The sequence below is a fragment of the Podarcis vaucheri genome (assembly GCF_965113315.1).
Source record: "Podarcis vaucheri genome assembly, chromosome: 11".
NCBI classification, from domain to species: domain Eukaryota; kingdom Metazoa; phylum Chordata; class Lepidosauria; order Squamata; family Lacertidae; genus Podarcis; species Podarcis vaucheri.
Window position 1 is genome coordinate 9,039,132 of NC_138749.1, and position 15,131 is coordinate 9,054,262.

A 15,131-nucleotide genomic window follows, 5' to 3' on the forward strand; every position below is an offset into this window, starting at 1 on the left:
CAATGCTTGCTAAGTATTCAGGATCCAGTGAGTGCAACTAATAAAATGTCCCGTGGAAACATAGATCAAACTGTGGGTTCATCTAGCTCAGAATTGTGGGTGGCGCTGTGGTCTAAACCACTGAGCCACTTGGGCTTGCTGATCATAAGGTTGGCGGTTTGAATCCCCGCAACAGGTTGAGCTCCCTTTGCTTTGTCCCAGCTCCTGCCAACCTAGCAGTTTGAAAGCACACCAGTACAAGTAGATAAATAGGTGCCACTGCGGCGGGAAGATAAACGGCATTTCCGTGTGCTCTGGTTTCCGTCACAGTGTTCCATTGCTCCAGAAGCGGTTTAGTCATGCTGGCCACATGACCCGGAAAGCTGTCTGTGGACAAACACCAGCTCCCTCAGTCTGAAAGCGAGATGAGTGCCGCTACCCCATAGTCACCTTTGACTGGACTTAAGCGTCTAGGGGTCCTTTACCTTTTTACAATGACTGGCAGCGGTTGCTCTCCAGGATTTTGGGCAGCGTTCTCTCCTGACCCACATAGGGGGATGATGGGGAATGAATGATGGGACCTTCTGCACGGACAGGGCCCTGTTTAAGAAGCATCTGGCTGGCCACTGTGAGAACAAGAGGCTGGACTAGATGGGTCCTTGGCCTGATCCAGCAAAGGCTCTTCTTATCTTCTTCTGCCTCTCCCTTTGGACCCCTCCCTCGTCATCTAGATGTGTGAGCCTTTAGTCATGTTTTCAGGCACCATCTGTTTTTTGCACTTAGCTGCTCCAATGACGACATTCTCTTTTATATATTGTAATGGCTATGAGTTACTCGTGCGTAAACTGGTCCCTCTCTAGGCTAATTAGCCTTGTTAAACCTTTCTGACTGCATAGCCCTTGCTCATCGCGGCTACCTCAGTCGCTGGCAGAATCCGTCAGTGGGCGTTTCTTGAACCTCTTCCAGCATAAAAGTTGTTTGACGCCCAATCTCCGCCTTCTCTCACTGCGCGGGAGGGCGTGGGCAGCGGAGGACCTGGGCTCTCCTCACTGATGTCCAGTGAAGAATCCTGGAGCCCTCTCTCCGATTCCCCCATCAGCCCCCCTCTATCCCTGGTGTTGCGCTGAATTGCTTCCCCCTCTACTGGGCTGTTTCTCCCCCTGTTGCTGGGTCCTTCTTCCGCATCATCAGAGAGCCTCCCCTTTGCCTCTCGCTCTGATGTCAGTTCCCTGACATATATATATATACATTTTTATTGGTTTTTTTACATATCATTTCCAACATTCATTTAACATAACTTCTTATCTTATACAATATTTTAGACTTCCGTCAACACCTCTGATGATTTTCCATTCTTTATCACTATGCATTTCTTAATTTCTCTATTACTCTTAATTATCATTAATAATTCTCATAGTTTTTCTTGCAATATTTCAAATAGTCCTCCTTACAGAACTTCTTGCAGTCCTACTAGCGTAATCTGTTCATTACAATTGCTTTTCAAATAGTTCATATATTTACTCCAGTCTTCTAAGAATCTCTGGTCCCGCAGGTTTCGAATCCTTCCTGTTAATTTATCCAATTCTGCATAGTCCATCCATTTCTTCCACCACTCTTCTTTCATCGGTAGTTCTTCTTGCTTCCATTTTTGTGCCAATAATATTCTTGCTGCCATCACTGCATATAAAAACAACTTACAATCCTGTCTGTTAATATCATCTCCTACAATGCCAAGTAAAAATGTTTCTGGTTTCTTAATACATGTATATTTCAACATTTGTTTCATCTCATTATATATCATTTCCCAGAAGTTTTTCACTTTTTTACATTCCCACCACATGTGATAGAAAGTTCCTTCCTTGTCTTTACATTTCCAACATTTATTACTTGTTTTATACATTTTAGCTAATTTCACAGGGGTGATATACCACCTATACATCATTTTCATCACCTTTTCTTTCAAAGCATTGCATGCAGTAAATTTTAATCCTTCCTTCCACAGTTTTCCCCAGTCTTTTAACTGTATATTCTACCCAAAATCTTTGGCCCAATGGGGACATTCTCTTTCAGATAAGCCTCTGGTGTTTCAGTTTGTCGACTGGGTCCTGCGTGGAATCTCTCAGGTGATGTTTGTCAGCAACCCGCTGAGTGGTCTGCTCATGTTAGCCGGATTCCTCGTCCAGAGCCCTTGGATCACACTGACATGTTGCACTGGAGTCATTGTCTCAACATTAACAGCACTGATCCTGTGCCAAGAGAGGTAGGTTTGCCCCTGAATTATTCTTTCATGACTCAAATCACTTCTCTTTTCTTGTTTTACATGCTTATATATACATATCTTTAGGCACCAGGCAAAAACATTCCTCTTCTCCCAAGCCTTTGGCCAATTAAATAATCTGTGGCCTCTTAAACTTGGGGTGTTTTTGTTTTTATTTGTTATTATGGTGTGTTTTTGTGTGTGTATGTGTGTGTGTGTTTTATGTTTTTATGTTGTAAACAGTCCTGTGATCCTCTGATGAAGGGCGATATAGAAATTTATTATTATTATTATTATTATTATTATTATTATTATTATTATTATTATTTATTAGGCGACTGGGCTTATTGACAACTCCACAAATATCCTATGTTCTGCAATACATTAGACTGAAATTTTGGACACAGAAAGCTGAAGTTCTGTGAGCAGAATTATACTGTTCAACGGAAGGGAATAATAAGTGTTATGTACTGAGCTTGGTCCTGCCAACCTAGCAGTTCGAAAGCACGTCAAAATACAAGTAGATAAATAGGTACCGCTTCGGCAGGAAGGAAAATGACGTTTCCGTGCGCTGCTCTGGTTCACCAGAAGCAGCTTAGTCATGCTGGCCACATGACCTGGAAGCTGTATGCCGGCTCCCTCAGCCAATAAAGCGCGATGAGCGCCACAACCCCAGAGTCGGCCATGACTGCACCTAATGGTCAGGGGTCCCTTTACCTTTTTACTGAGCTTGGATTCTAGAACAATAGGCAGGTAGGGTCCTAAAAGGCAGCAACCTGATTGGTCTGCAGCAGCCACCCAATCCGGCTCCAGGAGGAAGTGAATCATCAACCTGATTGGCCTGCAGGAGCAGACCAATCAGGCTCCAGGAGGGGAGTTGAATCAGCCAATCACACATTGTTCAAATAATGTATATATAGCCAGAGGTTTTGAGGGAAAACGCACTCACTCACTGTTTACCATGAGCTGAAATAAAGAGCATGAAATCAACACTCAACTCCGAGTATATTTCAGGGGATGTGGTCAGGAATCATCCCTTCCTTGCCAGCTACCCACAGAGACCCTCAACCATTAGGCAAGGGCAGTCATTGTCCGTTATCACTCTTGGTCACAGCCTGGGGCAGAGGCAAATATCTTCTGCAGTCATCAAGACTGCTCCTCAGACCCTCAGCTTCAGCAGCGACTGCGGATGAGGATACAGTTATAAGCATTTCCAACCTCTTTTGCTCCTCACGCAGGTCAGCCATTGCTGCAGGACTCTACGGCTACAATGGCGTGCTGGTAGGAATGCTCATGGCTGTGTTTTCCGACAAGGGCGAATATTACTGGTGGCTTTTGCTTCCTGTTGCTGTCATGTCCATGACGTGGTAAGTATTTTGGGTTCCAAGTGTGCATTTTGTGTGTGTGCGTGCTTCTCCACTTTGCCCCCTATCCACTTTGTCACCGTCAGGCCATAAGATGCATTTATATTATACAACAAGGGTAGCCAACCTGGTGCCCTTAAGATATAGATTCCTTTCAGCCCTAAGCATGGACCATATTGGCTGCAGCTGATGGGTGCTGGAATTCAGATATTGGGTGATGGGTGTTGGAATCCAATATTTGGATTGGCAGCATGTTGGTGGGGGAGAATCGGTCTTCCTTCCTTCCTTCCCTCCTTCCTTCCTTCCTGGAACCATAGAAGCTATCATACCCCCCCATCAGGGTCCCAATCCAGATTCTTCCCACCTCCTAATGTATGCATGATCAACTAAATATCTGGCCTTTCGGGACATCTTCGGGAGAAGAAAATACACTGGTGCCTCGGGTTACAGACGCTTCAGGTTATGCGTTTTCGGGTTGCGCACCGTGCCAAACCCAGAAGTACTGGAATGGGTTACTTCTGGGTTTCGGCACTTGCGCATGCACAGAAGCGCTAAATCGCGCTTTGCGCATGCACAGAAGTGCCAAATTGCGACCCGCGCGTGCACAGACACGGCGCTGCGGGTTGCGAACGAGTCTCCTGCATGGATCACGTTCGCAACCTGAGGTTCCACTGTACTAAGGAGTAAGCCTTACACAAATCCATAGTGGATTCCCTAAGACTGTTGGCTGGCTCCTTGTATGCCTCCATCCTCAACTCCTGCAGCCAGATTGGCACCAAACATATTGCTCTGCTTTCTTTTGGTCCACATCAGTGAGGCTGAAAAGGGGGTCTTGTCATCTGGGCATCCCAGGACACACGCTGCCTAGGCTCGCGCCCCGGGGAGGTCTCTTGGATGCTGCTAATGCAGCAAAAATAAACAATGCAGGAGGTAGCAGTTGTGAATAACCAGTCTTTGCAATCACAGCAAGTGCTGCAATCCTTCAGCGGTTTGACTTCACCCCCGGAGGCACACTCCATTATCTCTCGAGACAGAGGGATGCCAAAAAAACCCGGCTCCTTTAAGAGAAGCAACTATGACCCAGAAGGCCAGCTCCTGAACTTTTGTTATACCATTCATTAAACTTGCGATGGGTTTTTGCATAAACAGCAGATTTGAATGCACTCTGTTAGAATTCCTGCTCCATGATTGCAGTCATGGGATTTTGTCTATCACATGACGGTGTATGTTTTGACTCCACAGAGTGGAAAGTGATGGAGACAGGATGTTTGTGTTACTGTGTTCCGTGAAGTGGGACTATTGTCCTTTGTTCTTTTTCTCTTTGCTGTCTGATTCTAGAGAGAGAGGGAGCCATTTTGCAGTGCTCAGTGTGTGTTTATATGTAAATAAAATAAATTAGCCAAAATGCTGAGTTGCTGAGGTCTGTCACGCAAGCTGCGAAGACTCTGCGGATCCCTAAGTGTGCTGATGTCTGTTGGCATTGGTTGCTGTGATGTTTGGGCAGAAGAAAGCTTTTGAAGCTCCCGAACAATCAACCAGGAGGGAGAGAACATGCCAGTCGGACATGTGTCTCTGCCAGGGTCCTACTTGAGTGTAGGACGAGCTCCTGACACACTCATGTTGATATTTGGTGTGAGTTTCTTAAAAAACAAAACAAAATCCTTCACCTAAAGGCACACATGCAGAGCTAATGTATTATGTGGTTTCATTCTAAGTGGGTAATTGAGTCTGGGTTTTATAGGCCTTGTCCCATATTCTAACTACAGTAGTGCCTCCGTTTACAAACTTAAACAGTTCCGGAAGTCCGTCCTTAAACTAAAACCGTTCTTAAACTGAAGCACGCTTTCCCTAATGAGGCCTCCCGCCACCATTGCCCTTCCACTGTTTGGATTCCGTTCTTAGACTGAGGTAAAGTTCTCAAACCGGGACACTATTTCTGGTTTTGCGGAGTTTGTAAACTGAATCGTTCTTAAACCAGACTGTTCTTAAACCAAGGTACCACTGTGCTTCACTATATCCCGTGTGTCTGCTAAACCAGAAATTACCTCAAGTTCCTTTTTGTGTTTTTTTTGTTTTGTGATTTTTCATTGACATAGTTCTACAAACTCCCACTAACTGGTTCCTTTCTTTCCATTCATTTTGAAAACAATTTTCCCTCCCTTCATATAAACTGAACACTGAACCGAAACAAGTTTATTGCATGAGATTCATTCAACATTCCATGCTGCGTATTGTGTATTGTGTATCACTTTGAGAAATATGAGCCAGTAACGCCAAAACAAAACAAAGTAAAAAAAAAATGCCAAAGTGATAAAACTTCTCCCTTTGGCTCTGAGGACAAAAAAACCAGTTACTGAGCATGCATTCCAATCTGTTTCCAAAGGGGGAGCACTTTTGCTCTCTGCTGAGCACTCATTCTGATCTGTTTGTTGGGAGATTCGGCAAAGGGCTCATCCATACCAAATTTCCTCCTCACTTTCTAGCCACCGGTTCATGCTTTTCCAGTCCGTGTGCAAGCACTTTTTTCTCCCCTGCCACTTTCCCTGCAAAACCCACTCTTTTAGATGCAGATAGTGTATGGATAAGGGACGCGGGTGGCGCTGTGGTCTAAACCACTGAGCCACTTGGGCTTGCTGATCAGAAGGTCGGCGGTTCGAATCCCTGCAACAGGGTGAGCTCCCGTTGCTCTGTCCCAGCTCCTGCCATCCTAGCAGTTCGAAAGCACACCAATGAGAGTAGATAGGTACCACTGCAGCGGGAAAGTAAACGGCATTTCCGTGCGCTCTGATTTCCATCACAGTGTTCTGTTGCACCAGAAGCGGTTGAGTCTTGCTGGCCACATGAACCAGAAAGCTCTCTGTGGACAAACGCTGGCTTTCTTGCCCTGAAAGCAAGATGAGCGCCACAACCCCATAGTCACCTTTGACTGGACTTGATTGTCCAGGGGTCCGTCACCTTTACCTTTATCGTATGGATAAATGCAACAATGTTTGGAATCCATTCATAAGAAGCGTAATGTCTTGTTAATAATAATTTTACATTTATTGGATTAATTGCATCACTTATGTCCTCTATTGTGTACTCTATTCTATTGTGTTGGTTATTTTCCCTCTTTCTTTCTTTCTTTCTTTCTTTCTTTCTTTCTTTCTTTTCATATTATTCACATCTTTCATGTTTCTTTTCTTTCATTGAAGATTTTTCACTGAAAACTTATACAGTGGTACCTCGGGTTACAGACGCTTCAGGTTAAAAACGCTTCAGGTTACAGACTCCGCTAACCCAGAAATAGTACCTCAGGTTAAGAACTTTGCTTCAGGGTGAGAACAGAAATTGTGCGGCGGCAGTGGGAGGCCCCATTAGCTAAAGTGATACCTCAGGTTAAGAACAGTTTCAGGTTAAGAACAGACCTCTGGAACGAATTAAGTTCTTAACCCAAGGTACCACTGTACATACATATATATGTGTCTACACACACACACACACACACACACACACACTTTAACATTCTTGGCAACCCACAGAAAACCCTAATTGCCCTTTGCTCCGATTCAGTGTGAAAGAGCAGGTTTCCTACAGAAAGCTGTGGGGCAAAAAAGGGGGGGTGCTCAGAAATGGACTGGGGAAATGCAAACATATGCCTAGAAAGCATGGGGGCCAAAAAAAAAAGTTAAGGGGGAGAGGCCCTCAAAGTTGCACCAAGCAACTGTCAACCTTCACTTTCCAGCACATTTTTCTAATTGCTTTCCTTATCACAAAACAGTCCAATTTGGATGGGGAAGCGGGTTTGTTTCGCAAGATCTCCTAAACAACTTTCATTGTGCAACCCGCATTTGCCGGTACGTGGTTGAATTCCACCAGAAAATAGCTACAGTTTGGAAGCCTGCTGGGGCTTCTGTGGCAGCAGCAGCAAGCTGGGTAGAATTTTGTTCGCAATTTCTCCAGGCTTTCTGTAAAAATATAAAAAATAAACAGAAGCCAACTCCCCCTCCCAATACGATTACAGTAGAACCTCAGGTTACAGATGCTTCAGGTTACAGACTCCGCTAACCCAGAAATAGTACCTCGGGTTAAGAACTTTGCTTCAGGATGAGAACAGAAATCGTGCTCCGGTGGCGTGGCAGCAGCAGGAGGCCCCATTAGCTAAAGTGGTGCTTCAGGTTAAGAACAGTTTCAGCTTAAGAACGGACCTCTGGAACAAATTAAGTACTTAACCCAAGGTACCACTGTATTGCGTGGGATTCAGCTAAGAGGTCCTGCCAGCAGTGATTTGCACTTGCACAACGGGATGTCCCATGCAATTTTTTTACATACAGTCATACCTCATGTTACATCTGCTTCATGTTACGTTCTTTCAGGTTATGTCCCGTGGCAGCCTGGAAGTACTGAAAAGGGTTACTTCTGAGTTCCGCCGCTCGCGCATGCACAGACGCACTTCAGGTTAAGAACAGTTTCAGGTTAAGAACAGACCTCCAGAACGAATTAAGTTCTTAACCCAAGGTACCACTGTATTAGACATTTAAATGTTTTCTGCTTCTGTGCTTTCCCATGCTTAAAGAACTGTGTACACATTGGGTATGAGCCAAAGCTCCTCAAAGCTCCTATTTGCCAAAGCAACTCTGTGCACACAGCGAGCTGTCCCAATTTCCTTTGAGTAGGGATGGGAGGGAAATTCAATTCAGTTGACAAACAAGAAGAAGAGAAGAGTTTTGGATTTGATATCCCGCCTTTCACTCCCTTTAAGGAGTCTCAAAGCGGCTAACATTCTCCTATCCCTTCCTCCCCCACAACAAACACTATGTGAGGTGAGTGAGGCTGAGAGACTTCAGAGAAGTGTGGCTGGCCCAAGGTCACCAAGCAGCTGCATGTGGAGGAGTGGGGATGCGAACCCAGTTCCCCAGATTACGAGACTACCGCTCTTAACCACTACACCACACTGGCTCTCTACCTGATTCACACGATTCAAAGGCAAATCTACCTGATTCACACATTCCGGGGGGAAATATGCAGGTTGACACACAGCCATCCGGTAAAATTTGTGCTTTCCTGAATGTTGCAATGCAGATTGGCAGCCAACTTTTTCCTGGCTGTCTCGGGAGTTGATGGAGGAGTGCGCCTTCGGGGCTAAAGTCAAACCATTGGAGAGTTGCAGCGCCTGCTGTGGCTGTAGAGACTGAGATGGGAGAGACATGTTTTGTTGCAGCTGGGGCAGATGAAGGGGTCCAGTTGTGCTGCTGCAGATGCACCATGGCATTTCGTCTCTCTATGCTCCTCCCAGTGGTCGTTCCTCCTCTGGTCACAGCTATGGATGCACAACTTGACTGCTTGTCTCCAGGCACTGTGGTCGTCCGCAAGGGATTCTCGCGTGGCTGGGTTGATATTGTCAGCCTCCACGTCACGTTTGCAGACATCTTTGCAACGCAAGAGTTGGTCTGCCAATGGGCCTAGTGCAAATCCATTTTGTTGTTGTTGTTTAGTCATTTAGTCGTGTCCGACTCTTCGTGACCCCATGGACCAGAGCACGCCAGGCACTTCTGTCTTCCACTGCCTCCCGCAGTTTGGTCAGGTTCATATTTGTAGCTTCGAGAACACTGTCCAACCATCTCGTCCTCTGTCGTCCCCTTCTCCTTGTGCCCTCCATCTTTCCCAACATCAGGGTCTTTTCCAGGGAGTCTTCTCTTCTCATGAGGTGGCCAAAGTCTTGGAGCCTCAGCTTCAGGATGTGTCCTTCCAGTGAGCACTCAGGGCTAATTTCCTTCAGAATGGATGCGTTTGATCTTCTTGCAGTCCATGGGACTCTCAAGAGTCTCCTCCAGCACCAGAATTCAAAAGCATCAATTCTTCGGCGATCAGCCTTCTTGATGGTCCAGCTCTCACTTCCATACATCACTACTGGGAAAACCATAGCTTTTACTATACGGACCTTTGTTGGCAAGGTGATGTCTCTGCCTTTTAAGATGCTGTCTAGGTTTGCCATTGCCTTTCTCCCAAGGAGCAGGCGTCTTTTAATTTCGTGACTGCTGTCACCATCTGCAGTGATCATGGAGCCCAAAAAAGTAAAATCTCTCACTGCCTCCATTTCTTCCCCTTCTATTTGCCAGGAGGTGATGGGACCAGTGGCCATGATCTTCAGTTTTTTGATGTTGAGCTTCAGACCATATTTTGCGCTCTCCTCTTTCACCCTCATTAAAAGGTTCTTTAATTCCTCTTCACTTTCTGCCTCAAGGTTGTGTCATCTGCATATCTGAGGTTGTTGATATTTCTTCCGGCGATCTTAATTCCGGCTTGGGATTCATCCAGCCCAGCCTTTCGCATGATGAATTCTGCATATAAGTTAAATAAGCAGGGAGACAATATACAGCCTTGCCGTACTCCTTTCCCAATTTTGAACCAATCAGTTGTTCCATATCCAGTTCTAACTGTAGCTTCTTGTCCCACATAGAGATTTCTCAGGAGACAGATGCAAATCCATATGCTACACTAAAACGTGCTTTAAAATGCATATACAGTGGTACCTTGGTTCTAAAACACCTTGCCTCCCGAATAAATTGGCTCCCGAATGCCACAAACCTGGAAGTAAGTGTTCCGGTATGCGAACGTTTTTCAGAAGCCGAACAGCCGACATGACTTCTGCTTGAGTGCAGGAAGCTCTTGCAGCCAATCGGAAGCTACGCTTTGGTTTTCGAACGGTTTCAGGAGTAGAACAGAGTCCCAGAACAGATAATAATAATAATAATTACAATAATAATAATAATTTATTATTTATACCCCGCCCATCTGGCTGGGTTTCCCCAGCCACTCTGGGCAGCTTCCAACATAATATTAAAATACAATTGTCTATTTAACATTAAAAGCTTCCCTAAAGCTTGAGATCCAAGGTACCGCAGTAATAATGAAAGTAACATTAAAAATGCATTATATTCATGGAAACTGCTTTGCAAAAACATGTACAGTGGTATCTCTGGTTGCGAAGGGGATCCGTTCGCAACATGAAAAGAGTGCAAGCCACAGCGGCACGTCTGTGCATGTGCTGGTTGCGATTCGCTGCTTCTGCGCATGCGCGTGACGTCATTTTGTGCATCTGTGCATGCGCGAGCGGCGGAACCCAGAAGTAACCCTTTTCAGTACTTCCAGGCTGCCATGGGACATAACCTGAAAGAACGTAACATGAAGCAGATGTAACATGAGGTATGACTGTATGTAAAAAATTGCATGGGACATCCCATTGTGCAAGTGCAAATCACTGCTGGCAGGACCTCTTAGCTGAATCCCACGCAATACAGTGGTACCTTGGGTTAAGTACTTAATTTGTTCCAGAGGTCCGTTCTTAAGCTGAAACTGTTCTTAACCTGAAGCACCACTTTAGCTAATGGGGCCTCCTGCTGCTGCCACGCCACCGGAGCACGATTTCTGTTCTCATTCTGAAGCAAAGTTCTTAACCCGAGGTACTATTTCTGGTTTAGCGGAGTCTGTAACCTGAAGTATATGTAACCCGAGGTACCACTGTATTACTAACGGTGCATCTATACATATAAGTTAGGGTAAGCACATTTTAAGGCAAAACTGTGTCCCCTTAGCTCTGTTGTGTTTCCTCTCTGTGTACAGTGATGCTCTTTTGTTTTTCTACTCCAGTCCTATTTTCACGAGTGCCTTAGCCTCCGTCTTCAGCAAATGGGACCTGCCGGTTTTCACGCTGCCCTTCAACCTAGCTCTGAGCATGTTTGTGGCCGCCACTGGCCCCCACAACCCCTTCTTCCCCTCGGCACTCATTCAACCCGTGACCTCGGTGCCCAACATAACGTGGTGGGAGGCCGAAGCATCTTTGGTAAGGGCAGTTTCAAATGCTCACATCTCTCAGCCAAGGGAATTCATACGGGTGGGCCCTCTGAATGAGGGAACCGGGGGTGGAAACAAACCACTTTCAGACAAAGGATTGTGGGGCCCGATTCCTGCATCTATTACCCTTTACATTCTGGTTGCTCCTATACTGGGCTGAGCACAATGGGATTCTGCACCAAGGGACAGGACAATTGCAAAACATTGAGCTGAGAACAACCTTGAGTCATGGACACTGGACAATGAATCCAGTGAAAATTATTCTCTTTTTTTAAAAAAAGTGGATGAAACTGTGTGATTAACAGGTAATAGACAGTCTTTTAAGAAAGCGTCATAACTCAATAAATAATCAATGTATAACAACTGTACTGGATGTAAAAATTTGACCCAAACACATTTCGACTTTGATGCCTTCCTCGTCGGCCCTAGTTGGGTGCATGTATATAAATAAGCATCAAATATCAAATGCAGTTTTTAATATGTTGATTACATGACTCGAGGTTTCATCCTGGCTTGTGGTTTCACAGTGCTTCTATACTGGGGCCCAAGTACGTAAAAGATTGCCTCCCCCAATATCAACCGTCTCAGGCCCTATAGCTCTGAGGGTGGTGATATTATGGTGGGGTGCCTAAATGGTGCTACTTAGTAGCGGTCCTGTGCTTCTGCAATCTCTGGTGGTGTCCATCTGCTCCCCCCCCCTGCTCTTAATATTTCAGTAGCTTTTTTACATGTTCCAGTTCACCCACCCATGTGGTGGCTGAAACATAGGGGATTTGAGGAGCAAACTTGGAATTATTAGCAGTGAGGATGGTTGGTTTGCCTGAAGTGGTCACTGCACTCTGCCGAATGACATTATTATTATTATTATTATTATTATTATTATTATTATTATTATTATTATTTTATATATCACCCGAAGAACACAGGGTGGTTTACAACATGTTGTTGCTGTTGTTTAGTCGTTTAGTCGTGTCCGACTCTTTGTGACCCCATGGACCAGAACACTCCAGGCACTCCTGTCTTCCACTGCCTCCCGCAGTTTGGCCAAACTCATGTTTGTAGCTTCGAGAACACTGTCCAACCATCTCATCCTCTGTCGTCCCCTTCTTCTTGTGCCCTCCATCTTTCCCAACATCAGGGTCTTTTCTAGGGAGTCTTCTCTTCTCATGAGGTGGCCAAAGTCTTGGAGCCTCAGCTTCAGGATCTGTCCTTCCAGTGAGCACTCAGGGCTGATTTCCTTCAGAATGGAGAGGTTTGATCTTATTGCAGTCCATGGGACTCTCAAGAGTCTCCTCCAGCACCAGAATTCAAAAGCATCAATTCTTCGGCGATCAGCCTTCTTTATGGTCCAGCTCTCACTTCCATACATTACTACTGGGAAAACCATAGCTTTAACTATACGGACCTTTGTTGGCAAGGTGATGTCTCTGCTTCTTAAGATGCTGTCTAGGTTTGTCATCACTTTCCTCCCAAGAAGCAGGTGTCTTAATTTCATGGCTGCTGTCACCATCTGCAGTGATCTTGGAGCCCAAGAAAGTAAAATCTCTCACTGCCTCCATTTCTTCCCCCTTCTATTTGCAGTTTACAACATAAAAACACCAAATATATCCCAGGCAGGATCCCCTCCTCAATTTGTGGGTGCTGTGTGTGAGCAGTTGTCTGTGGCCCATGCCCAACACCAGATTTGCCTAGGTAAGCCACAAACAGTGCCAGTTTACCAAATAGGCAGAGTAGGCACCGACCTCTGGGCCCCACACCTTTTAGGGGCAGTGCGACAACAGATCAAAATATTATTGGTGTGATATTGAAGGGAAATTACAATCTAGCCTTCTTCATTCAATGTGAGAGGGGACCCTGATATTTCGACCGACATGGGGCCTCCACAGGGTTTAATCTGGCATGGGTCACACTGGAAACAGCAGCAGCAAACCTTGCACTGATTTTAAGCAGTTTCCTTTGCCCCCTAACCCACAAAGCGGCTGTTTGTGGGTTTGGTTTACATGACAACCCCAGAGCCATAGAAAAACACCCAGCTGGAAAAGTTGTGCATAAGATTTTATTGTGGCAATCGACTTTTATATGCGCCGCGAACTAACTCCCCTAACTGCCTAATAGGGCCAAATCGACACGTTATGACATCCAAGTGATCTTTCCAACTTCCAAACACCCTGGATCTCGGAGACTTTGGTCTCTCGTTGGCAGAAGGGCAAATAAACAGCCCAACGTGATCAGGTGGAAAAGGGGCAGTGCCATGCTTCCTGCGAACAGATCCAAGCTCAGCAATCGACCTAGCCTTATCTATAACCACTTTAGCTTCAGTTGGTCACCCATTGAATAATTACGTGAAGAGACCTTCAAAGTGTGAAGCTGCCAAGATAATAATAATAGTAATAATAATAATAATAATAATAATAATAATAATAATAATAATAATAATAATAATAATTTTATTTATACCCTCCCCCCCCAACCAGAGCCAGGCTCAGGGCGGCTAACACCAGTAAAATTGCAGTAAAATCATAAGGGGGGGGGACCAATTTAAAATACAGGTTAAATGCAATTTAAAATGCAGCCTCATTTTAAAAGTAGCCCATAGATCAAAACCATAAGGGGAGGGGAAACATAAGTCAAACTGAGTCCAAACCAAAGGCCAGGCAGAACAGCTCTGTCTGGCAGGCCCTGCAGAAAGATGTCAAGTCCCGCAGGGCCCTAGTCTCTTGTGACAGAGCATTCCACCAAATCGGTGCCAGTACTGAAAAGGCCCTGGCCCTAGTTGAGACCAATCTAACCACCTTGAGACCTGGGACCTCCAAAATGTTGTCATTTGTGGACCTTAAGGTCCTCCATGGGACATACCAGGAGAGGCAGTCCCATAGATGTGGGGAGGGGGATTGAATTTATGTGTCAAGATAGCCTGAGGTCCACATTCCCTTCCAGATTGTCCGTGGCAGGTCAGAAGCAACTCACATGCGCACTACAACATACTCATAAGCCACCTTCTCTCGGCAGCCAGGAGCATCATAACCAGACACTGAAGGGACCTGTCAGGAGTAAACATGGACCACTGGGACCAAACCTTATGGGAAACAGCCCTACTAGAAAAATAAACCAACAAACTGAAAGTAGCATGGGGATGAATAAAAGAGGACATCTTCACCCTGGTGTGGCTCCCTTTTGTTACATACACAGCCCAACAAGACGACAACAGGAACCCACCGACAGCATATGAATCAATATGGCTAAATTGACCCAACAATTCTCACACACGCAAACAAAACTCACTGCTATAGTCAACTATAGGCAACCAACCATGCCCTATGTCCCAATCTCTCTCTCCGCCAACAAAAACTAATAAATGAATAGAAATAGGACCGACCCATGTGATGCTGACACAAAAACCGTATGCGTACACTATGTAGGGGATGCGGGTGGCGCTGTGGTCGAAACCACAGAGCCTAGGGCTTGCCAATCAGAAGGTCGGCAGTTTGAATCCCCGCAATGGGGTGAGCTCCCACTGTTTGGTCCCTGCTCCTGCCCACCTAGCAGTTCAAAAGCACGTCAAAGTGCAAGTAGATAAATAGGTACCACTCCGGCGGGAAGGTAAACGGCGTTTCCGTGCGCTGCTCTGGTTTGCCAGAAGCAGCTTAGTCATGCTGGCCACATGACCTGGAAGCTGTCTGCGGACAAACGCCGGCTCC

General features: G+C 45.6%; 1 protein-coding gene and 1 long non-coding RNA gene across 4 annotated transcripts in view; both read left to right on the top strand.

Moving 5' to 3' along the window:
• Window positions 1–15,131, top strand: part of LOC309514305 — a 223,117-nt gene that overhangs the window by 80,343 nt on the left and 127,643 nt on the right. The gene's annotated exons all lie outside the window — the stretch shown is intronic.
• SLC14A1 (solute carrier family 14 member 1 (Kidd blood group)) overlaps window positions 1–15,131 on the top strand; it is a 35,522-nt gene that overhangs the window by 9,718 nt on the left and 10,673 nt on the right. For all 3 annotated transcript variants that reach the window (XM_082242086.1, XM_082242087.1, XM_082242085.1), the window contains exons 3-5: window positions 2,050–2,239; window positions 3,475–3,603; window positions 11,230–11,422. In XM_082242086.1, the coding sequence (XP_082098212.1) occupies window positions 2,050–2,239; window positions 3,475–3,603; window positions 11,230–11,422 (512 nt within the window). The remainder of the gene's footprint in view (window positions 1–2,049; window positions 2,240–3,474; window positions 3,604–11,229; window positions 11,423–15,131) is intronic.